The sequence below is a fragment of the Dryobates pubescens genome, chromosome 11 (genome assembly GCF_014839835.1).
Source record: "Dryobates pubescens isolate bDryPub1 chromosome 11, bDryPub1.pri, whole genome shotgun sequence".
NCBI lineage: Eukaryota > Metazoa > Chordata > Aves > Piciformes > Picidae > Dryobates > Dryobates pubescens.
The window spans coordinates 9,256,960-9,281,239 of record NC_071622.1 but is presented as its reverse complement, the minus strand read 5'-3'; the positions used below and the strand labels follow the sequence as shown (position 1 = coordinate 9,281,239).

The 24,280-nt window shown below is 46.8% G+C and overlaps 2 protein-coding genes across 4 annotated transcripts in view; one reads left to right on the top strand and one right to left on the bottom strand.

Annotated features, from left to right (window-relative positions):
• Positions 1-9,140: 9,140 nt before the first annotated feature.
• MED8 (mediator complex subunit 8) lies at positions 9,141-20,295 on the bottom strand. Its single transcript, XM_054165444.1, has 7 exons — positions 20,267-20,295; positions 16,986-17,104; positions 15,848-15,992; positions 15,063-15,203; positions 14,576-14,657; positions 12,074-12,322; positions 9,141-9,650 (listed from the first exon to the last, which is right to left on the bottom strand). The coding sequence occupies exons 1-7, from the start codon at positions 20,270-20,272 to the stop codon at positions 9,586-9,588; spliced, it is 807 nt and encodes a 268-aa protein (XP_054021419.1). The 5' UTR covers positions 20,273-20,295; the 3' UTR covers positions 9,141-9,585.
• A 45-nt stretch (positions 20,296-20,340) lies between these two features.
• The window catches only part of SZT2 (SZT2 subunit of KICSTOR complex), a 55,087-nt gene continuing 51,147 nt past the window's right edge, over positions 20,341-24,280 (top strand). For all 3 annotated transcript variants that reach the window (XR_008462455.1, XM_054165657.1, XM_054165656.1), the window contains exons 1-5: positions 20,341-20,392; positions 20,664-20,789; positions 20,952-21,125; positions 21,467-21,637; positions 23,508-23,639. Coding sequence is in view for 2 of the 3 variants with exons in the window: in XM_054165657.1 (XP_054021632.1) it covers positions 20,363-20,392; positions 20,664-20,789; positions 20,952-21,125; positions 21,467-21,637; positions 23,508-23,639 (633 nt within the window). In the remaining variant the exon portion in view is untranslated. The remainder of the gene's footprint in view (positions 20,393-20,663; positions 20,790-20,951; positions 21,126-21,466; positions 21,638-23,507; positions 23,640-24,280) is intronic.

Sequence of the window (24,280 nt, the reverse complement as noted above, 5' to 3'; positions counted from 1 at the left end):
GAGTGGCTTAGGATCACTGTGTACCTGGGTTTTCAGCCCCTCCAGGTGTGAAGATTCTCAGTTTTTCTGACAAAGATAAAAAATTCTCAAAGTCCTAACTTTCTGGTAAACAAGTGTCTTTTTGACCTTATTCACTGAATATGTAAATACCACTTTTTGGTTTTTAATATACCCAAAAAATGAATTGTGAGCATTTTATGTAGCAAAACCACTGACATTATTCAATCTGAAAAAAAAATCTAAAAGATAACAAAATGGCCAAATTAATTCACTGAAATTAAACACACCTGCATTTGGCTCTGTAATTTTTCAGTAATGTATTTGATATACATATTTAGCTAACTCACCTACCTTATTACACTTGGGAAGTGAAAAGGCAGTTTCCAGATCCTCCCACCCTTTGATTTTTAATCCTGAAAAGCCAAACATTTTGCCTGTGATGAGATAAAAACACTGAATGTAAATTAGTTCTCTCATGTTGTTTGCCCCTTCTCTCTTTCTCCTGAGGTTGGACCCCGAAGCACTATCAACCCCACATCACTGCTGCACAATGCCTTTGTGAATCCATGACAAAACCCCAAGTTGATTATGCTGACAACTGCACAACAACCAAGAAATGCTCTTACACCACCTCTATTTATACTGAGAGAACAAAGCAAGGCTTTTGTGGCCACTGAAAGTGTAGACAGGTGACACTACTCAGAGCCCAAAAGACCATTAAATGCCATAATGTGAGTTTGCAAGGGGAGATGAACAGACCATCCACATCCAAGCACCCCTGCTTTACTAAGCTCAGGCTGATGGGCTGCCTGCTTCCACAGTCGATACCAACATGAAGTGATTCATCTTGTGCACAATTTTCCCTGTTATTGATGCTGATTAAATCATCCTGGCAGCAAAAGAAATGATCCCCTCAATATCAGTGTTCTCTTCCTCTTCAGGCAGAAGAAATACCTTCAGTCCTGGAATTTCAAGTCCACAGAACCCACCCAAGCTACTAGGAAGCAACTCACAGACATTTCTATAGCCAGCAGGCATGAATCACCCTGCTGAAATCTTTGCTGTAACACAATTGCTGTAGTTTTACTTGCCAACATCACCTGGAAAAAGGCATACTGTGAGATAAAAGGGAAGGCAAAAGCATCATCCAGAAGCTTGCAGGCTCCATGGTGGTGAGATGGAGCACAGACACTTTCATGGCATACTTTCACCCTGGCATGTTTAATTGCTGGACTTTTCCTGCCAGCCAGGTGGACAGCATGTGTTTTCCTGCCAGGACAATAATTCTTTATTAGCTGCATAAAACCCATCAGCCTCTCTGTCCTGAGCCCTGACATCCACTTCCTTAGGCTGGTAACACCACCCTAGCATTGTGTGAGATGACCCTGTGGTCCTCCACAGACATACCAGAAATCTCAGCCAGCTCTGGATCTGCTAATGCATCCCCATTTGTTTCTGTAGCCTATAGGATAACCTTAGAGAATAATGGTGCCTGTTTCAAATCCTCAGAGATCCTGAGTGGGGAACAGGCAGCAAAGCCATGGCTGGAGCAAGGTGCCTGAGGAGACTAAAAGCCTGGAGAAACATGTTCTTCAGTGTCTCTGCATGGTAGCAGGCACAGCAGGGCCAGCTCAAGGCTCAGAATGGACTGGCAGGACACTGGAAAGGGTTGGGACATTTAGGAGCTTCAACAGGCATCCTTGGTCACCAGTGCAAGCATTTGTGACTGTCCACATGCAACGTAGGAGACCATGGCAGCTCTCTGAACTCTGTCTGCTGTAGGGACCTGACAACTACCTGTCTGAGGCAGATTTCAAGGCTGTCTCATGGGCACATGCTCCTGAAGAGAGAAAAAGCAGGTGATGAGAAAACCCTGGTCCTGCTCATTCCCAGAATCTCCCTTTCCATCTGAAGCCATTTCATATTATCTCTGTGATCCAGAGCCCACAGGATTTGATCTTCTTCAGCAACCTGTCCCAGACTGCCTGGAGCCTGAGAGAACAGCTTGGCAAAACCAGGTGACTTCTCCAGCCCCAGCAGGTTACAGTCAGATTTGGTGACTTGACATACACAATTTCTTCCCAGGATTGCTCTCTTAACATATGGTGTAGCAGTACCATGTAGCTCCACAGAGCAAATAACACCAGATGAAAAACCCCTCCCATGTGCTCCAGGCTTTGTTGGAGTCTCTCCTGGCAAGACTTTGCCTTGACCTGAAGTGGCCACAGAGTCCCGAGCAGAGGCTGCCCTGGCCAGGGGGTCCAGGCACTGTACCTTGGCTGTGGGGCAGCAAGCCTGTAGGTAGGCACTGGTGCAAAGCTGCCAGGCGTCAGGCTGAGCACACTGCTGGTCACTCTGCAGAGACTAAGCAACAGAAAGGACATTGTCAGAGTGGAGGATTGTTCTGGGAGAACAAGCCACACAAAGGGGGATTGTTTAGCTGTGAAATGAGGCCGTGTTTTAAGCTTTAGCCAGGGCCAGGCTTTGCCTGCCCATCCAGGCTGCAGACTGGTGGGGCACACTGCCTGCTCCCCTGTTGCTGCCATCTTCCTCAGCCTGCCTGGTGTCTTCTCTGCTTCTGAAGTTCTCCACCAGTGCAGTCAGCAGCACAGTGCATGCTCTGAGACCCACAGTGTGTGCAGAGGGAAAGGATAAGGGAACTTGTGGCTCCTGCACCTGCCTGGCTGGTCCAAGGGGCACAAAGGCAGGGGAGTGCAGCACCGGGGCAGCTCCCACGGGGCTCCAGTGTTTCTTCCAGATAACCAGGAGCAACTGTCCTCCTTAGAACAGACAGATATAACCAGGAGGGAAGCAGAGATACTCTGTAAACTGCTCTGAGATAGTGGGCAGAGAATGTAATGGCTTCCTTTCTGCACATACTCCCCTTTCAAAAGTGTTTGTTGATGGTGAACACTACAAGCCTCCTTGGGCACCTTCATGCATGCAGTGTGTATGAGGATGCAAGCATATTGCACTCAAGCTCTAACAGGACACAGTAGGGAACACAGGACATGAAGAAATGAAGGCCAAGGAGCTGCATGCTCAGAATGTGGGTTGGGGCATTTCTATTATTTTTTTAATTATTATTATTCCCTATGTGAGTGAACACAAACAGTTGAGAGTGGAAGTGAGCACAACCACAGAGGCTTAGTGTGAGTCGTTCCTGGCTTGGCAGCTGCATTGGGGCTTCAGTAACCCAGGGCTGCAGGTCCTCCTGCCCACAGACCCATGCTGCTGACATCTCTGCCCAACCCTGAGCTGTGCAATATGGGGCTGCACATGGTGTGTGCTCCCCTGGAGCCCCATGTCATTGAGTCACAGCCTGGTGCATCGTTCTGCTAGCAGGGGCAAACCAGACCGTGCTACAATGATGGTCACTATGGCTGCTTCTATTCCTGCAATGCTCATGGGAACCTAAATATACAAAAAACAAGTCAGCCAAAATTATGGCTCCTTGGCCCTGCTTATGCAGAATGCATTTCTCACGGGGATACAAACTGGTCCTGTATTGGCTATCGCCCTTAGCTCTTTAGGCAGTGCTTTGAAGTCCTTCCACGTTGCTGCAGTAGAGCAGGAGACATCTCTTCCATCCTGCACAGCAGGACTCTGTTCAATACTGCAGCAGTTCCAAAAATAAACCTCATGTAAACATTCACTTCATATTTCAAAGCTCAGTCCCAACAGGAGCAGCACACCTCCGTGCTGCATGCCATCAGCGCGACAGCGGGAGACAGGCACGACCCACTAAGGCCAGCTGTCAGTAGGCATAGAAGGGGGACATCTGGGAAATACTGCAGCTTCAAAATAACAACTTCAGATAGTAATGATGATCCTTTGGCCCAAAGCATGGCCAGCAAACACACAATGAAAAAAATAATGCAGGAGTCCCCTGGAGCACACTCTTTACTCAGAGGAAAGAAGCTGCCATGCCAAGCAGAGCCTTAGCACCACTGCTAATTCAGTGCAGAAACTGCGTGGGCATGGTGCTAGTAAAGGGAGACATCTTACAGCAAGTGGGTAAATCAGTTGCACAATCTGAGCAGCAGTGATAAGATAACCACTGCAGGAAGCACAGCTCTTGATCCCTTGACTTTGGAAAATATGTGCCTCAGTCAGAAAAATGCATGCAGTAATTTCCCTTCTTTAAAACACACACACACAAAGACAAAAAAAGACAAAAGCTTCTCTTTCAGAGGAGCCAGCCAGCATACTTTGCATTACTCTTATGCTCCTCTTCATGAACAGGGTTACCCTTGAGCAAATTGCAGAAGGTTTTCATTAATCTCTTAAGTGCAGGTTTCCATCAAGGCAATCTTCATGGCTCCAACCAGAGAGCTACGGTAACATAAGGACAATAAATAAACTGTGCCGTCACAGCAGCCTGAACTATTTTGATTGAGTATATACACACAAATGCATCCAAACCCCCCATCTGAGTGTGTACTTCTACTACCACAGCATCTACATGAGTTACAAAGTGGTAACATTTTGCTTCTAGGTCGGACTTAAGATTTATTGTGCTTGGCTGGAAGAAGGAGCTCCATGGGATGTTTCCCAAGTGCCTGTGTATTTACTTGGAGGCACCAGCTGTCCCATAAACATGCTCAGGCTCTCCTGGGGCCATCAAGCTCGGTGGGGGGGGGAGCCCAGGGGAAAATGGAGAGCCAACCTGGGGTGTCTGCTTCCACCACTTGGTCATTTCTGCCTTTGATTTTCAAGCAGTTTCCACGTTTTTCAGTGGCTGGTTCAGAGGCACATTTTGGTGTGGTTTCCATGTATGTGCCTCTCCTTTGAGAGCTGCAGGTGAAGCTAGTTTGGGAGTGATGCAGATGAAAACCTTGGCTTACTGCCTTATGGCATCATGCACCCCCTTGGGTTTCTTCTTGACTTAAAAACCCTCACAAACTCCCTCAACCCAGTCACAGAGGACTTTTCCTTTGGTCCCAGATAATTAGAATAGAACAGAATAGCATTAACCAGGTTGGAAAAGACCTTTGAGATCATTGAGTCCAACCTATCATTCAACACTATCTAATCAACTAAACCATGGCACCAAGCACCCCATCAAATCTCTTCCTAAACACCTCCAGTGATGATGACTCAACCACCTCCCTGGGCAGCCCATTCCAATAGCCAATCACTCTTTTTGTGAAGAACTTCTTCCTAACATCCAGCCTAAACCGCCCCTGGTGCAGCTTGAGACTGTGTCCTCTTGTTCTGGTGCTGGTTGCCTGAGAGAAGAGACCAATCCCCACTTGGCTACAACCTCCCTTCAGGTAGTTGTAGAGAGCAGTAAGGTCTGCCCTGAGCCTCCTCTTCTCCAGGCTAAGCAACCCCAGCTCCCTCAGCCTCTTCTCACAGGGCTTGTGCTCCAAACCCTCCCCAGCTTTGTTGCCCTTCTCTGGACACGTTCCAGAAACTCAACATCTTTCCTAAACTGAGGGCCCCAGAACTGGACACAGTCAGAAAGGTCTGATCCTAGCAGGAGGATGGGAATGACACCACCCCCACCCCCCAGCCCATACCAAGACCTTGCCTTTCTGCCATAGCAGAACTGCAGAAGTTGCCCTCCCTCAGCTGTACCCCTGATCTTTTTTGATCACGTTTCCCCTCACACCTTATGTACTTCACCTCCACTGTGAAGGCTTAGTGACATTTAAAAAAGGCAAACAAAAGAGTTATGTTTGTTCCCTTTCTTAAACAAAATAAAACACCTGTGGGCACATCTCTGACAAGAGAACAAACATGGGGCAGATGTTAGTCGTGCAGATCAGTGGACGCAAAGAGATACGAGGAAGTGGTGGCACCATGCCAAGCTTAATGGTTTCCAAAGGCAAGCTGGCCCAGGGCAGCAGCAGGACAGGCTGTGGGCACCACCCAGCATGGCTGGGTATGTGTTACAGGCTGGGAACGGTGGGACCACAGATAGCTGGGCAGGAAGGAAAAACAACAAATATCTCTCTCCTGCATTTGGGAGGAAGCCAGATGAAACATTCCTGTCACAAGACTGAAACACTTTCCACGCTAACAGTACCTCAGGAAGACAGTTTCATAAGGCAAATGTTAAGGACTCAACAGTCTGCATATCCTGCATCTCACAGTTCGAAGCAGAAGAAATAAATAAACCTGTTTTTAAAAAGAGAAATTATTAATGCTGTCAGGCAGTAAGACAAGGAAGCCTAGGGAAGCTCCAGAGAGCAAACAAGGTGATGTTATGCCAGCATTTTAACAGAGTAAACAGGATGGCCTTGCAAACAGGTGTGTCTATTCGATAGGCATCCCATACGAAATAATGACCAAAGAAAATGAGATCCTATCGATAACGACTTAAAGCCAAGAAATATAAACACCAATCATCAGGGATTAAAGATAATAAACCTGTCAAACTAACACAACCATTTTTGTGGAAAGGTATACTCTTAAAGAGCAAGCTGGCTGGGACTGTGGTGTGTGAAATCAAGGGACAAAGGCACCAGCCACCCGGTCAAGTGTGAGGCAGCAGAGGAGATGCTCCCCAGGGAATTGGCACCGAGGATGTGTTTCTAGCAGGGAGTGCTAAATAGTGTAAAGTTGACGACCTGGAAGGAAACAAAGTCACAACAGGTAAAGCATGCTGTCCTGGGAGCTGAGAGCATGTCAGTGATCTGGAAGGGCCACAAGGCTTAAAGGTGTCTGTGCTCTGTGCTACAGCCCAGCTGGTACTGAAGGTGGAGGCCAGAACAAACCAGTGTCCACGTTCTTCATCACATTTTGGGTCTAGACATTCCAGCAGCGTCTGCTGTGCTGCTGGGGCTGGGCCTCCTCCCTGCCAAAACTATCCTGCTAGGAAGAGACAGTCCAGAAAAGGTTTGGACGAGACAGGGAGTATCACCTGAGGTCTCAGCGTGGCAGTACATCTTCTCCTCACAAGGCCAGCCTGCTTTTCCAACTGCTTGCTTGGCCCCTGCAGGGCACAGACTGAGCCTTTGCTCTGGCCCCTGCAGGGCTGTACTTTAATTCTGACACGGCACACATGGAATGGTGAATCCCAGATGGACTTGCAGGCCGCAGTGACGAGCAGTGGACCATGAATTTCCACCACGTCCTTATGGGTAAAAGGCCTGTTCCTGTTCCCTGTTTAAACATTCAAGCACTGGCAGCAACTGGCTAAGAGGTTAAAGTTAGTCTGCATTTGAAATTCCCATTCCCCACAATTAGAATAGTGTGTCCCAAAGGACACAGACACGGAAGAAGATTTGGAAGTGAGCCAACAAGTAGAAAATAGAAAATATGCCTTAAAGCAAAAGAGACTTTCATCAGTTCAGTTTATTGTAAAAAAGGATCAGGAAAGCTTGATCATAATAACCAACTACCTTCTCTGGGACTAACAGCTCAGAGATTGACTCGCTGGCTGAGAAGCTCCAACGACTCGAAGGGAATTAAAGACACACAGCCTCAATAGAAGGTGCAAAAAGAAAATGAACTTTTAGAACCACCTACCAGCAAAGATGCAGTCAGTACAAGACCAACTGGTTTCTTTTTTCACAACAGTGCTGTAATTTACACAAGAACTAATTGAGGGCAGCCTGTGTCATGCAGGAAGTTACGCTGGCGATCCCAGCCGGCCTCCCCAGCTCCATAATCTATGGAAAAAAACCCTGCCCGTATTTCCCTTCCTCCCTTCCAAGTGTGTGAAAGGTCTGCCCCGCCCCACTGGAGGCGTTTCAGGAGAGCCAGGTTGCACGAGTAGCAGGCAGCCATGCCTGCTGTCTCAGGCTGCCTGGGTTGCCCTGGCCAGCAGCTGGCCCCAGCACAGCAAACATTTTAGCTTTATAAGGATGCCAGTCTGGGGGGATGAAGCAAAGCAGCATCCTAGAGCTGAGGCACCACTGATGATGAGTGCCAGGAATCTGAATCATGTTCCTTAGAGTTTTCTGTCCTCCCAGAGCAGAGACATGAGGCAGAGCAAGGAACAGCTGTCCCAGTGTTACTCAGCCCATCCCAAAGCACAGCCCCAGAAGCCCCGACTCCCCTGCCACTGGGCTCCAGGCATTGGACAAAAACCTTACACCAGAGCCAGCAGCATGTCTCCCATCTTCAAACCATCTCCTCACTTCTGGAGAGAGCCATGAGCTTCATATTCATTAGGAGCTAAAAGCAATCCCATCAGTCTGGCTAGGCTGGTGCCACTGCAGACACATTGCTGGGCTCATTCATAGTGGACTGACTTTGTTTATTAAATAAGCTGTTTGTGCTTCCAGATCAACCTTCTGCTTCCCAGCTCAGTGCTTTTCAAGGGCACACATGTGAAAATGGGTCAGTAACTGCCCTAGTCACAACTTTGCAGAAGGTTTTGTCATGGGAGAACAGGCCATGGCCTCCACAAATAAGCTGGATCTGATTAGCTCAGAGGCAAGCAGTGCAGGAGCAGCTGCAGGCTGTATCTGCTGAGTGGAGATTTCCTCACCCATAAGATTGCTGACAGATGCTATTGAGTAAAATACAGAGCTGGCTTTCACCACAAGTTAAAAGGGAAGTCCAGGCAAGGGCAGCAAGAGGCACAAAGGTTGAGTTTAGGATAGTGCTGTATGTAGTGACATGCTCTGTGGGCATGTGTCTCCACCCTTTCTTCCCAGAGGAAACCTTTATTAGGCAGATTGCGTATTACAGCTCAAGGGTAGAAAGTAGAACAGGGATGGCTTCACAATGCCTAGTTCCAAAGAGAAATGGGCCAAATCTCACAGCCTGGCCAATTCAGAGGTGCCACAGTCCCAAGCAGACCGAAATATCTTGTGGAAGTGACAAATTAATCCTGAAGTAGCTAAGAAACTTTATAGGAAACCAGAACTATGGAATTTAAATCAGATCCAGCTGGGACTTGCAGCAGCATCAGAATACAAAAGCTCTGTCCTTCTGTTCCTGAAATGCTGCCTTCTTCCTCTGGGCCTTTTAATGATCTTTTCCCAGTACTTTTCTTTCTGGTGAAGAGTCATAATGGGTTTACAATGAACTTGATATTTACTGCTTATGTTTGTGCTCTGCTGACTCACTTTTTTTAACAGCTTTTTCTGTGCCAGCCTGAAGCTCCAGCACTCAACCTCAAACATTTTCTGTGCAGTGTAGACTGGCACATCCCTGTAGCCTTATCCAAAGGGAAATGAGAGTCCTGAGCTCTTAGGACCAGCGAGATGGACACCAGTGTTTCGCTGAGTGCATAACAAGGTCTTTATTCAACAAGATGGAGTAAAGAAAGAACACCCCAAGTGAAGAAGCAGAAACAAGGAGCAGAGTATTCCATACAGCTCTTCAGGTTCTGTATCAGGAAAGGGTAGCTGTCTACCAGGCCAGACCTGAAGATGGGATCAATACCAAAAGCAAAGTTCTTTGCTCTGATCAAACAGAGAAGTAGTTGTGTCCAGGAGACACGGCCACTAGAAGCTCCACAAAGCCACCCAGTGCTAAATAAAACCCAAGGAAGGGCCTCATAACCCCTGGCTCCCTGGATATCTGAAGGGACTTGGAAGACCTAGAAGGAATCCCAGGTGGTGTGGTTGCAGCAAGAACAATGTTGGTAAGCGTCGTCCCTTGGGTCTGGTTCATCTCAGCTCATCTCTGATATGGATGCATTGAAGCAGATTTGATATTTGTTTTTATGCCACTTGGCATTTTTCCTAAAGAGAAAAAAAGAAAAGGCAGTGCAAAACTGGCTGTATGGGAGGACATTTGCTCAAGAGCATGCAAGACTCGCAACAACCCTGTTTGAACTTTTCCTGTTCCTCTCCAGGTGCCACACTAGGCTCACCTGCTACAGCATATTCTGACCTAGCACAATCAACCTCTTCCACAAATTGGTATGCTTCTCTGTTGAGAAATTTCCTTGACAATTCCTGTGTCCCTCTGCTATCCCTTCAAATCCCATCCTTAGTCCTTCTTAAATAAGCCTTTCTCTTTGTCAGGAGTGTGGGACTTGTTCGGTCTTACAGAAGTTGCTGGCAGCAGCACTCACAGAAGTATGCAGACTGATCTCCACTTCCATTCCAGAGGAAAACACAAGATTCCCTTCCATGTAACTTTATATAGCCAGGACATATATTTAAATTACTAAGCCTCTCTCAGATCTCTTAATTTCTCTTAATCACATCCCCATCCTGGGTATTATTACTCTTTGCTCATACCAATCACGTGTGGGAAAATGTTCAAAGACATTGTACCATCAGCTTACAGTAAGTGTACAGTGCTAGTCAAAACTAAAATGGTCAGAAAAATAAGCAAAAAGCCCAGTGATTAAAGACAGCACAGAGACATTCAAAGAACACTTGTTCAGAATGTGGAATGTGTTTAAATTAGATAAGAAAAAGGACAGCTTCTAAAAGTTAAAATTGGGGTGCAGCAGGGCAAGAAAAGATTTGATGAGCAAATGGCTAAGAAAATAAAGATGATTAAACTTTCTCAAGCATCTCTAAAGCAGGCACTGACAGGCAATCTCATATCACTTCTGTACTAACAGACAAATACTGTTGGCCATTACTCCAAAAGGAAGAGTGACCAGGACTGTCTGGTTCACCCACATCTGGAAAATCAGGAGCAGTTCTGGTGTTGAAAACAAACAGAAAAAGTGCAGGTAACAGTGACAAGGATGGTCCAAGATAGAATTTTCACACAAAGACATATGAACATAATATGACTGATTAGCTGAGAGAAAGGGAAAAATAAAAGATGGACACATAGGTAATGAACTTCAGACTAATATTGCTGCTCAAGCTAGTATCTAAACAACAGTCATTAAACAAGCATGAAAACACCAGTTAGGATATCAGACATCCAACATCCCAATTAACATGAACATAAGACTGACAGTGCAGGGTTAGGCTGCAGGCCCCCCAGGCCCAAATCCACTCCTGACAGCAGAGGACATGTAAGGAGGAATACCTGAACTGGGCAAACCTGCAGTAATACCTCTGCAGAATAGCCCCTCTGCTTCTAACATAGTGTGGCTCAGGCATCTGCAGTCAGGTATGCTATCTTTATGATTAGCAGATGACTGACCTTTCATTCAGAAATTTACCTACTTACTTTTCCATCTCATACAAACTTTGTCTATCACACACTTGTCAATCTGCTCAACAGTGTAATCATTCAATATTCAGAGAAGCATCTCTCTTTTGTCCTCAATCTTCAAGCTGCTATTTTCATTGCTGCATTTTCATCAATCCTTCTCTACTGTGGGAAATGCTGAACAACTGTATACACCCACTGTGTACAATCTGGGGCTTCCCTCCCTCAAAGCTATCCCCAGCAGCAGAGGAAAAATCAGAACTGCACATGATATTGCAGGTATGGGTGCCCAATGGAGTTATACAAGGGCCTAATGATATCCTGTTTCTCCCTTCCTTTCTAGTAATTCCTGACATTTAGAATAGAACAGAACAAAACAGAATAGAATAGACCAGGTTAGAAGAGACCTTTGAGATCATCAAGTCCAACCTATCATCCAACACTGTCTAATCAACTAAACTATTGCAACAAGGACCCCATCCAGTCTCCAGGGCAGTTTTGGCCCAGCTGAACATCCAATAAATGCCTTTACAGTATTTATTTCCCAAATACTGGTAACTGGACTAGAGTCCATGTGCCTATGTGTTTCACTTTATATTTAATACAAATATAATCTACTATTATTAAGTCACTTGGTATATGAAATCCTTCTGAGACTCTTTACAGACAACTTTTAGGGTTTTCTGACTTTTCTACTTCATTGCCTACCCACAACTTAAATTTGACAGCAAACCGCCCCCCAACACAGATCCCTACAAAACTAGACTGTGATCTCCCCAGGTATTGATTTGTATGTTCACTAAGTCAATGATTAAAATGGTATTGCAGTGTGAGTTAAGAAGCTGACACTGGATGGCTGGGATCCATTTCTATCTCTGAAGCAATTTTAAGCAGGTATTACTCCACTGTGTTGTTAAAGCCAGAAAAGAACCTCTTACTTGGTTATATCTAAAAGGCGACTGGGGAAGAATCTCTGCATCTGCATTCATTTTTCTTGCTCCCTGCATTTCAACTGCTCTCAGATATGCAACTTTTTTACCTGGCTGTCCCGCTTGCGCCATCTGCACTCCGGCCAGCATCGGCTGCTGCTGAGCTGGTGCACCCGACATTGGGACCTGCTGCATGCCCGAAGCACCTGTGATGATGGCACCAGCTCCTGGCTGGCCTGACTGGACAGCTCCTCCAGAGCCAGGGGGCCTGCGGTTTGACAGTCCCTTGCCGAAGGCCACAGCTGCTACCAGTGCGTTGGTGTCGGCAGGGTTGAACGTTTGCTTGTTCTGTCGTAAACCTGGACAAAAATGAGGGATGTTTAAGCATTTTAGCCATTGAGTCTGAAAAACTAGCATAGCTGACCCTCAATCTGCTCTTCTGCTTTTTGGTGCACGTAATAGAGAAGAGCTTCTAACAAGCTGTCATGTAAAAGTCTCAGCAGGGTCAAAGAAGACACAAAATCCAGGGACAGAGGTGACTGAACAGCTTCTCCATCGAAAGCAAAGCATAAGCTGCTCAGGGAAGAAGGATAAAGGAAGGAAACTCCTCCATGTCTGTGACAATGTTCCTACTAAAGACTCTTCCATGCTGAATCTAATGGGAGGTAAGAAGCACTGTGGTTTAGAGAAACAATGGCAACATCCCCTTTTGGACTCTTGTGACCAGCATGGTGTCTGCAAGTTTTTCTGCCATGTACCTGCACAGTTATACCATTAATCCCAGAAACCAGACAGAACCTGTACTTCAGTCCTTGCTTAAACTATGTGTGTGTCAAAGATGGCCAAAAAAACCCCTACTATCTTTAGGAGTCAGGACTCCCAGGAACAGTGAATAGCTAATGACAGAGACCAATAAAACAAGGATATTCATCAGAAGAGTCAGAGCCAGAAAAGGTTCACCACGAGTCTGAGCAGCCATCATCTAGAGGATGTCACACAAACATGTTGTGGACTCATTCAGAACATAAAATCATTATGGTTGGAAAAGACCTAAGTGTCTATGAAGTCCAACTGTCAACCTAACACCACCATGCACACTGAACCATGTACCAAAGTGCCATGTCTAGACATATACACCTCCAGGGATCAACTCCACCACCTCCCTGGACAGCCTGTTCCAATGCTTGATCACTCTTTCAGTAAGTAAATCTTTCCTAATACCTAATCTAAACTTCCCCTGGCTCAACTTGAAGCCATTTGTTCTTATCCTATTGCAAGAAGAGACTGATCCCCACTTCACTACAACCTCCTTTCAGGTAGTTGCAGAGAGCAATAGGGTCTCCCCTCAGTCTCCTCTTCTCCAGACTAAACAAGCCCAGCTCCCTCAGCCACTCCTCTTAAGTCCTGTTCTCTAAATCCTTCATGAGTTTTGTTGCCCTTTGCTGCATACACTCCAGTAACTCGGTGTCCTTTGTGTGGTGAGTGGCCCAAAAGTGAACACAGAATCAGAGATACAGCCTTGCCATGCTGACTACAGGAGCACAATCACTTCCCTGCTCTTGCTGGCCACACTGTTCCTGAAACAGGCCAGGATGGTGCTGGCCTTCCTGGCCACCTGGCACAATGCTGGCTCATGTTCAGCTGGCTGTCTACCAGCACCCCTAGGTCCTTATGCTGGGCAGCTTTCCAGCCACTCTTTCCCAAGCCTGTAGCATTGCCTGGGCTTCTTGTGACCCAAGTGCAGGACCCAGCACTGGCTTTGTTAAACCTCATACAACTGGCTTAGATCCAGCCTGTCCAGTTCCCCCCTCTGCAGAACCTTCCTACCTTTGAGCAGGTCAACACTACCACCAGATTTAATGTCATCTGCAAACTTACTGAGGGAGCACTCAATCCCCTCATCCAGATCATTGCTAAAGATATTTAATAAGACCAGCCCCAAAACTGAGCTCTGGGAAGCACTGCTTGTGACTGGTGCCCAGCTGAATTTAACTCTGTTCACCACAAGTTGCTGGGTTAAAAACTGGCCAGACAGCCAAGCCCAGAACAGAGCACACCTGTGTAAGCCATGAGCTGCCAGCTTCTCTAGCAGAATGCTGTGGGATACAGTGTTGAAGGCTTTACCAAAGTCCAGGTAGACAACATCTACAGCCTTTCCTTCATCCACTAGGTGGGCCACCTGGTCATAGAAGGAAATCAGGTTGGTCAAGCAGGACCTGCCTTTCATGAACACATGCTGGCTGGGCCTGATCCCCTGGCTGTCCTGCGTGGGTTTCCCATTCACTGCCACTGCATTTTCACAGCTAGTTTTATTAACCCAAGTTGATTGGGAAATGTCCTTGGTGAATACTTACCACCTCCTCAAAGGCAGATACGGCAGAGCATTGGAATGACCTTCCTGCCACACATATAGGTCACACAGCAGAACTCATTGTGCCCACAGGACCCCTTTTCAAATTAGGAGGTTCTAGGATGGCTAGTCTGGTATGCTTTTACCTATGTTGTTTATCTGTATTTCTCATGCTGCAGTCTCTTTGATTTACCTGTTTTGCCACTACTCTCTCACACCTACTGCTTGATCCCTGTACCCCACTTCCACCTCAGGCACGTACCTCCACTTTCAGATTCACGCTCCTCCTTACTGATTTTCTCCAGCAGATTTGAGCACATTTTGTTCAGACTTTGGATCTGTTTCTGCAAAATGAAAACCATCAGAAACTGCCAGGATACCTCCAACTCAGGTCAGCAAGGTAAACAAACAAGCTTTCTCTTCCCAGGGTCTGTGTAACCAAACATGAATATTTTGGTAGCAGGGCCTAGAGAGGCCAGTGCTAATCCATGCAGGATGGTATTATGGGGATGGGATAGCCTCCGTCTTTCTCTGACATCTGATGGCACTTCCTGTGAACAGTCAGTGGGCTACATACCCTTGGTCAATCAAACTGTGGAGGAAACCAAACCCCAGCTAGGGTCAGCTGGAGAAATCTCAGACAGAAAAGGACACTGCTTAAAAGAAAACTGCCAGATGGAAGGGTGAAGGAAGCAGAGTTAAAAGGCATCTTGTGCCCTAAGACTAAGAGGGAGATGGAGCAAACCTACCTGTGCAACATCAGGACTAATTCGAGCTGCATCTGTGATCAGCTGTTTCTCTTGCTCCTCCACCTCAGGGTCTGGCTTAGTTCGAAGATGGTCAGGCACAACCTCATGGCTGAACACTGGCACACGGCCCTCTGTCTGCCGCTGTAACAGTGGGACAAGCCATGCTCAGAGCCTCCTCCTCCAGCCCAGCACTCGAACTGCTGAAGGCCAAAGCAGAGGCCATGGGACAAGGGTAGTAGCTGACTGTGGGGGAGCCTTGATCTGGGAAGCATCAGAAAGTTTTATCTAGGAATTTGCATGATGCCTGCAACTCATGGGGGTCTGCAGTGCATTCCCATCAGCATGGCCATGATCGGTTGAAACATTTTCTCCCTCAAAGAGAGAATAAACATTGCCAGCACACCCTGAAGGTTTTGTAATACACCTTGTGTTGGTCAGCGCACAATCAATGCACACCTAGGTACAGATGTCTGACACAAAGTACAGCTATGGCAGAGAAAACCAGGAGCTTGAAAGGAGGCCTTCCAGTTACATATCAAGACACTATCTCTTTCAGCCCCAGCATCATAGAAATAACATCTTTATGAACAGAACACCTCCTGTACAGTGTATCCAGTGTAAGTGCTTGTAGGTGAAAGACCCTCAGCAAAGCTTAACTACTCATCACCTTTTCTTTCTCTATACTCAGAGCTGAGCCATGGCAAACACAGGGAATGGCAGGCTGAGGCAGATATGCAAGCACTTTCTGATACTTCAGGGCCAACAGTCAGAGGGAAGTTTCCTACCATGATTTCCTCATCGCGGTCTGGCGACAGCACTAGTGGTATGATAACCTGGTTTCGCAATAGTGGGGTCTTCTCATGCTTTAGCACTTTATTCAAGGTGTTCAGCTGCCCTGAGAGCAATGCAAAGCTGTCCAGAACTGAAGGCCTGGAAAAGCAAACAAAGAGGATAGAACGTGGAAAGGGATGCCACAGACGGCTTTTATTTCTTCTTCACTCAAATGGCTGAGAAGTGAGGAAATAACACTATTCTTCCTCAGATTGGTCTACACCAATACAGCTCAAATGCTGCAAACAGCTCAGTTTGCAGCAGTTCCACTGGAAGTGGCAATTGTTTGGGATTTCAGTAACGTACACAGAAGCAATACTTCCCTTATCACTAACTCTCCCGGTGCAACTCTAGAGCAAGGTCTGAGAAACGATATCACTATTAAGTAGTACCGCCAGGAGTGATAGTATTTATAGCTTGGCTATCCTGACAAAGCAACCATGAAGCAAAACAACTGATAATCTTGTCAAGGAGGTCACTTTCAGCTTCCTCTGGGGGATCTGTCACTTCTTCTGCCTTCTGCAACATTAACTATCAAAGCTAACTGCCACTGCAGTGGCAGACACTGTCTGAGATACTGCATAGTTTGTTTAGCTGTAATGTGGTGGGTTGAAAATTCCCTCCCAACTACCACACTGTAGCTATAACATCTTTGTGCTCCATCAAGAAGAGAATGCCAGCTTGCAAGTATCTCAAACTGTCTGGTAAAACGTGCAGAATCAGCAAAATACAAGAGCTCAGTTTATACCAGGGCCAAGAAAAGCCAGAAAAAAACATTGCTCATTTTGTAGTGTATGTAGGTCTCTAAGATATTTCGTTTGAGCAGCTTCCAGTCACTTGCAGGTGCAAGACACTCATAAAGTGTCTAGATTAAAACATGTTACCATGACCCTACTACTATATAGCATGAAACCAATGTATTTCAACTGCTTTTTTTGAAGGCAGACATGCAGTGGGTCCTCCAGAAATGTGAGAAGCAATTTTAAACCTACTAACAGTAATGGGTTTTAATTATACTTTGTGGTCCTCTGAGCTGAGTCTGAAGCTGCTTCAGCAGCAATCAATAGTGCCCCCAGCGCTGAGATACCTTACCATGTGAGCCGATCATACTCATTCTCCAGCTTGTAGATAAAACTGATCAAGGAGTTCTTCAGGTCAGCCACTTGACTGATGAGAGCCTCCAGAGTCAGCTCCAGCTGCTTCTCCTCTCTCTAAAAAAATGCAGAAAAAAAAGGGATGAGGACAAAGAGGACAAATCTTAACGCCTTCCCAAGGTGTTGTGGATCCACACACATTGATCCATACTTCAGTGTCTCCTGCAGAGTCTCCTTTTCAGGGGAAGCAAACAGAGACGCTGGAGATAAAAATCCTGTGGTTGCACACTGACCCTTTTCCCTTGGGTTGGAATGCTTTGGCATGAGGCTTGTGCCAAACAAGCACAAACCCTTGGTTAGTTGTGCTCTTTAAAATCTAGATGAGTGTAAGGAAGACATTCTCTCTTACATCTGCTTTTTGCCCTATCAGGCCAAGTCATTGAAGTAGCTCATGCTACCTTTGTGAACCATTTAACTCAACCCAGCTCAAAGCAGGTTAGGATTCCCTCTGCCTTTTCTGACAGCACATGTGGGCACAGCAATGTGTTCATCCAAAACATCCCTCTGCAGAATGAGTATGGCTGAAAGACTCCAGCTTCTGCCCTTACCTCATTCTTTACTTTCCTCCTGTCCAAATGCCACTTCCAGCTGCTAAAGAAACCAGCAGTTCCTCTTCTACTTGTGCCTTACCGGCTCTAGGAGGCCCTGCACATACTGACATGTGCACACGTCACCTCCTGCCTTTTGTTCTGGAACACCTTGTTTAACTACTCCTTTCCACTGACATCCTTAGGTGAGGGAGGCTGGTGACAGACAAAGTGTCAGGACAGGGGATCTGTTGCCAAAGACACCAAGGCACATCCTTGACTCTGTTTCAAAAACCCTCTAGAATCTTATCCATTCTAACTTACTCATACTATGGTATTGCACAAAATGTAATTAAAGTCCCAGCCCTAATGAACTACTCATGTAAGTCAAGAACTGTACAGTAGTGATCCATGAGGAGGGTGGGACAAAGCAATCAAATAATAGAAAGGGAATAACAATTGGGAAAGCATACAGAGTGACTCAAACTGTTGGCATGCTTGCTATTTGGTTTGTTGTTCTGTTTAAATACACTGGACCGCTCAGAGCTTCACAGGAAAGATTATCAGGCATCTTCCATGTTCACAAGAGCACAAAATTAGATTCTATTTTATTTATAGTCTGACAAGAGTATAAAGGCTTTTTAAAGTAATCACTGGTCAGTTAACCAGCACTGAAGTAATGGCTGAGCCAACTCTGTTAAATTTTGATCTCCAGTGCACGGAGTGGATTCACAGAGTGGATTGCTGGGTGTTCCACCTCAAGACAAAAGCACTCTCCTCCATCTTGTGACGGAACTAGCCAGTTCCTGTACAATTAAGAAATGAGTCTACAAGTGTTTGTGTGCGCTGTGTTTGTGCAACAAGATTAATGAATGCCTGTATTACAAGTTGGGCTGGTAGCCAGTGTTTTACTCCGGGGTGCCAGGCACATGCCCCCACAACAATCCATCTGGCCTGCTGCCTGCGCTTATCTGAGAAGCCCTCAAGAGGATGAACGAAATCCTATTGCACACACCTTGCTCTTGCAGAAGCAGTGTTCTCCAAGCCTCCTTCTCTCATAGGCTCTCTCCAAAGCTATTAAGAGCTGGAAGCAAATGTAAGCACTCTAAAGCATGCACCCAATAAGACCAAACAGTGGTAGCAAGAACTGCTGTGCCGCTCACAGTTGTGTTCTATACTCAAGCTATGCTTTAAAGTCTGTTAGCAATACTAAATTGCCCCAAGGTAGTAAAGACAGGGCTTAGGGGAGGGGCTGCTGAAGGACTTCCTGATATGGAGCAACAGAGAGGTAAAGGTGAAATTCAGAGTAGCTAAATATCAAGCAACGCACATGGCAAAACAAAGCAGGGAAAAACCCCAATCCAATCCTGGCTTTCTGTACACAAGGACATTCTCTGAGCTGATAACGTTATCACTCAGAAACAAGATCTTGGGATTAGCTGAGGGTTGCCCATGAAAACATCTGCCCAAGGGTCAAGAAGCAGTCAAGGAAGTAAAAGCGGTAATAAGACATTAGGACAGCAATGCAAAACTAAACACCGTTATGTTATCATATAAATGCAGGCCTCATTTGCATCTTGAATACTGTCACTCTTTTCCCTCCAACAGAAAAGGGATATAGCAAGAATATGTACAAATAAAGGCAACAGTGGTGATCCAAGAATATTCATCAGTTCCACAGATGCAGCAATTAAAGCCAGAACAGACACCCGTATGTGTGAACGGATGAAACAAGGAAAGACAATATAAACAAACCCTATAGGTGAGGAATTGCATGACAATCCACTTTCAGTTTCTTTTCTGATAGGAACAACCAGGAGACTTGCATGAAGCCAGCAGGTAGTGGTTTCAAACCAGCCAAAGGGGATGGATCGTTACAACCCCTTAACCTGTCATTAACCTCCACAACTGTTTTCCATTGCACATTATCAAAGCTAAAAATTCACAGTGCTTCAAAAAGGAACTAGATCAATGAAAATTAATTCAAGGCTATTAAACACAAGTGATGTGATAGCAATACTTACACAAAATTACATCAGCAGCTTATTTTGCTTTCACAACTTCTGGTTGTGGGCTTCTTAGCTAATGCTAAAGTTAGGCTGCTGGGTAGATGGACCTTTGGTTTGATGACTCCTACCAAGGGCACTGTGAAGGGGTGAGAGGAAGAGGGGCACTCCGGTACCTGTAGGCAGGTTCACCCTACAGCCGTGCAGCAAGAGGAGGTGCTTGCACATCAAAGCGCTGCGCCAGCTGCTCGAGGACGAGCTCCGTTTCCCACCCAGGCTGCTTCAGCCCGGGGAGGTTTGACCCTTGGGGAGTCGACTGGCCGAGAACGAGCAGGAATCACACCGCAGCCGGCGGGCGAGGGAATCGCCATGCGACGGTCGCCGCCCCAGCCCCGGACGGGCTAAACACGGCAGTGGCTCTGGTCGCTGCCTCAAGCCGAGCCCCGTGGAGCTCGCGGCGCCCGTGGCATGAGCTAGCCAAACGCTGGGCCAGGGCCCGCCACAGAATAGCCCCGCAGGCCGCGCCGGCCTCCCGCCCGCGGCAAGGCCCCACCAGCCGCCCGGGCGGGCCTGCAGAGCCTCGCTGGCCCGGCCCGACACCTCCTCAAGTCGGTCAGCGCCCCGATGCCCCCGCACAGGCCGCAGTCATGCTCGCTCACGCCCGCCCAGGCCCCGACACCCCTCACCTGCATGGCGGCGGCCCGTTGCCACGGGAGAAGGGTGCTTCCGGGGCAGCCGCGCAGGGCGGAGGTCAGGGGGCGCGGGGCGGGGCTGCGCCGGCAATGGCGGCCGCCGAGAGGCCCGACTCGGAGGTGGGATGCGGCTGGGGGGAGGTCTGAGCTGGGGAGCGGGGGAGCCGGGGTAGGAGCTAGGTGAGGGGTAGCCATGGGGTGAGGGACAAGGCCGCGTTGGGGTGAGGGGGAGATGGCCTGGCCTGGCCTGGCCTGGCCTGAGAGGGAAAGCGAGCGGTGCGGGGCTGAAGAAGCCTGGGGGTAAGCAGCAGAGTGAGGTGCCGGCCGGGGGGCCCTCCTGGGGTGCTCGCCGATCTCTGGGTTGACCTGGGCCCCTGTGCTCCCGCCGCAGGTGGAGGAGGCAGGCCACGTCTTCCTCCTGATGAAGAAAGACTATCGCATCTCCCGCAACGTGCGTCTTGCCTGGGTTCTCAACCGACTCCATCAGGTCATCTGGGCTGTGCCTGAGCCGGAGCTGGTGAGTTGGTGCTCAGGGCTAGTGGTGTCACCATGGCCTGATGTGGCAAGCTGGCTGTGCACCTCTCAGGAGCAGGTGGACTCTGCAGCAGATTTTAACTTTTCTCTGATTCTTCAAGCTTGACTTGATGTTCTCTCACATACTTTTTATTTGTCTTTGTAGGTAAAATCAGAAAATGAACTTGATGTTCTCAGCATCCTGCCTAACGGGTGGCAGCCAGATGAGCCTGTCCAGCCCAGGCCCTATCTCCTTGTGCCCTCTACACGGGTCACCTTCCTGGCCCGTCAGTACCGATTTGTGATTGAACTTGATCTTAGCCCTTCCACGGGAATTGTGGTAAGTGCTGAGACCACCTCTTTGGAGTGTTCTGCATTAAAAGGCTGAACCCATCTGTATTTGCTGAGAAGGCTTTTTCCTCTCTCTGTTCTAACTTTTGCAGAAGTCTTACTTTTCCCAGGAGGGAGGTAAACAGTGCCCCTAGCTAGGCAGCTTAATGGCAGATCCTGTTTCTCTGCTGAGTGCTCAGTATGTGATTTTCATTTACAGGGAGATGTCATTCTCATCCAGCTGCCACTGCAGAAGGATGTTTGCCATTGTCTCAGCATAATGGGGTAACCAGCAATGAGACTGAAAGTCCTAGAAGATGAAACTGCTCTTCCCTTTCTCTGTTTCTGTAGGATGACTCAACAGGGGAGATAATTTTTGATGAAGTGTTTCATGCCCTTTCCCGATGCTTGGTGGGGTTGCTAAGACCTTTTCGTATCCCTGGTTCAGACATTATCTACCAGCCAGAGATCTTTGTCACCATCCAGGCATATTCTTCCATCATTGGCCTGCAGTCCCATCAGGTAAAGTTCAGCCTCTCCTTTGGCATCTTGAACTGTTCACTGAGCTTCCTGTGAAGACAGAGGAAAGGGGGGGCAGGTGGTAACTGGGCTCTGTTATCTGTGATGTTGCAGATGTGTCTCATTAAAACGTGCAGCCTGGTGTGGTGGGGAAGTGTATGTGAGCAACTTCTCCTTTCTGGGCAGGAAGCAGAGGTTTCTTCTTTGGGGAGCAGGGCTCAGCAGAGAACACTGCCCACAGGCTCAGAGTTGGGCCCAGAGGAGTACTTCCCTCATGTTGAATGTGTACTTATTGTTGTTTTGGCTTTGTTGTTGTTTGTGTTTTGGGTTTGTTTTTTTCATTTCTGTTGGCTAATTCTTCTGTTTACTCTAACCTGTTGTAGTTAGCTTGAAGCTAAGAGCTGGTGTGTCTGAAAGCTTGTCTGTGTGTTCCAGCTGTGTAGCAGTGGTCTATTCAAATATAATTGCTTCTCCCTGCAGAACTTGGTCTCTTTTTTTCACTGCTATAAATATGCTTCTCCTTACTGGAGAAAGCAGCCAGTCCCAGTATTGAGATCATCAATGAGATTTCACTTGAGGCAGGTCAGGTCTGTTAAATAAATTGGAGTCTGGTTTATGATACCAATGTAGTTTTTGTACTTTATCCTTGATCCCTTCCATCTCACAGTATTTTCACATTATTCTCATGTTTTTGAGGGTGTATTTTATCCTGTTGCCAATACCAGGAAACTTGGCTAGTAACAAGAGAAGCCTGTTAGTCTATTCTTGTTCCCTCTTTCTCTCCCCAGCCTGCCTCTGCCCAAGCTTCTGTGAGGCTGCAGCCTTTAATGGTCTGTATAGTGCCTGACGAATGCAGCCCTCACTTTGGTCCATTCTTAGGTCCTACCAAAGTAAATGTAGCAGGAATTTCTCCACTTACCAATGGTGTTTTGTGTGTCATCTTGTCCAGCTGTCCTGCAGACAGCATCATGCTTTGCTTTGGTATCTCCCCTATTTACACTGACTTGAGCACTCTGATATTCCTATGCTTTTCATCTTTGAATCTCCTTAAAGACACCTTGACTGTATGAGGCCATGAAGAGTAATCTCTGGGTTCAACTGGATAAGCTTTACATTAGTTTTACAGAGGAAAAGGCATCTATGTGTATCTCTCATCCAGGAAAACCTGTTTATATTGTAATAATTGACTTTTCCTATGTTACTGTGAGGTTTTCCCCCTTGAGGCTGAGGGATTGTGGATAGCATGCAACATCCCACTCATCTTTTGAGTTCTTTGCCTGCATGTTGTATCTTCTTTGCTTCCTGGTCATGGACAGAGATTTCCGGGCATCTGTAAACACAAGCATCACGCCTATCAGCTTGGGGAGTTTCTGTGGTGGCAGGCTTACTCTGTCACAGCAGTCAGCCTCTTTTGTAATGTCCACTCTTATTATTCTTCTTTATTTCAATTTGCTGTTCCTTTATCCAGCCACTTACTGGAAGATAATTGGATCTGTTTATAGGTGAGGTAGATTAGAGCAAACAGAGCTTCCTTAGAAACACCAGACCTGTGGCTTCTAACAAGTATCCCACATTGCTTTCTCCTGACAAGTGCTGGAAGAAGGCAAATGAAGTAGAAATTTCTTGCCTGAGATTGTCCAGAGCGTGATGTGAGCATCTGCTGTGGAGTTCACTGCAGACGCTGCGAGACACTGCCGCTCGCAGGCAGTTAGCCCTGAGCAGACATAGTGAGAAGACACCTATTGTTGCACCTGTGCTTTGTCAGGGACTTGTCTGAAGTTCACCATGCAGAACTCTGCTCCTGTGTGCTGTTTTGGGAGCTGGTACTAATAAAACCTTGACTTGATGACTGAAAAGTGTGTCTCTGGACCAGGTGCTATTCCAGGGCTGTCAGCTGGATGAGACGAAGCGAGAGGCGTTTCTGCACCAAGTTTACACACAGCTATGTGCCTTTGAGAACAAAGTAGCAGAGATGCTCCAGCAACAGTATGAACCCAAACCACAGGTAAGGAAGGCAGAGGTGTTTGAGTCTTTTGGCTCCCTGAAGCTTTGCACTCTGAGGCCCTGAGCAGGTAAGGAATTTGTAAGATAAGTTTGTGGGACTCAGTAATGAGATATGAGCAGTGAGGAAAGCAGAACCAGTAAACCTTTAGAAGGGCTGATGAGAAGGGTTACCTTCCTCAAGATCATTGTGCAGTAAAGCAGTGTGAATTTTTGTACATCATGGGACAAACTGTAAGATGTGCTTTCTCTCTGACAAGGGTGGTAGAAGAGGTCATTATGACCATAACATTAACCTATAAATAGCTGTGAGTATGCCCTTGGCCCTTATTACATTTCTTGAATGAAATACTTTCTCCTTCCCACAAAAACTTACCATGAAACTGACTGAACATCCAGTACAGCCTCTAATCCTCTTGGAAATCTGTGGCAGATGAAGTTGAGTAGCCACAGATCTAAATATCAGCAATTTAATGAGAGTACTATAAAATACATCTTAGGGTGAAAGTAAAAGTGAGACTCTGCAGAGATTCAGAATGTCTGTGGTTTTCTCATCAAGATCATTTCTCCTGATCTTAGAAATGAAGGATGTGAAGGTTAGATTGTGATACTGACACGTTCATGTGCCAGTCACAGTCATCTGTG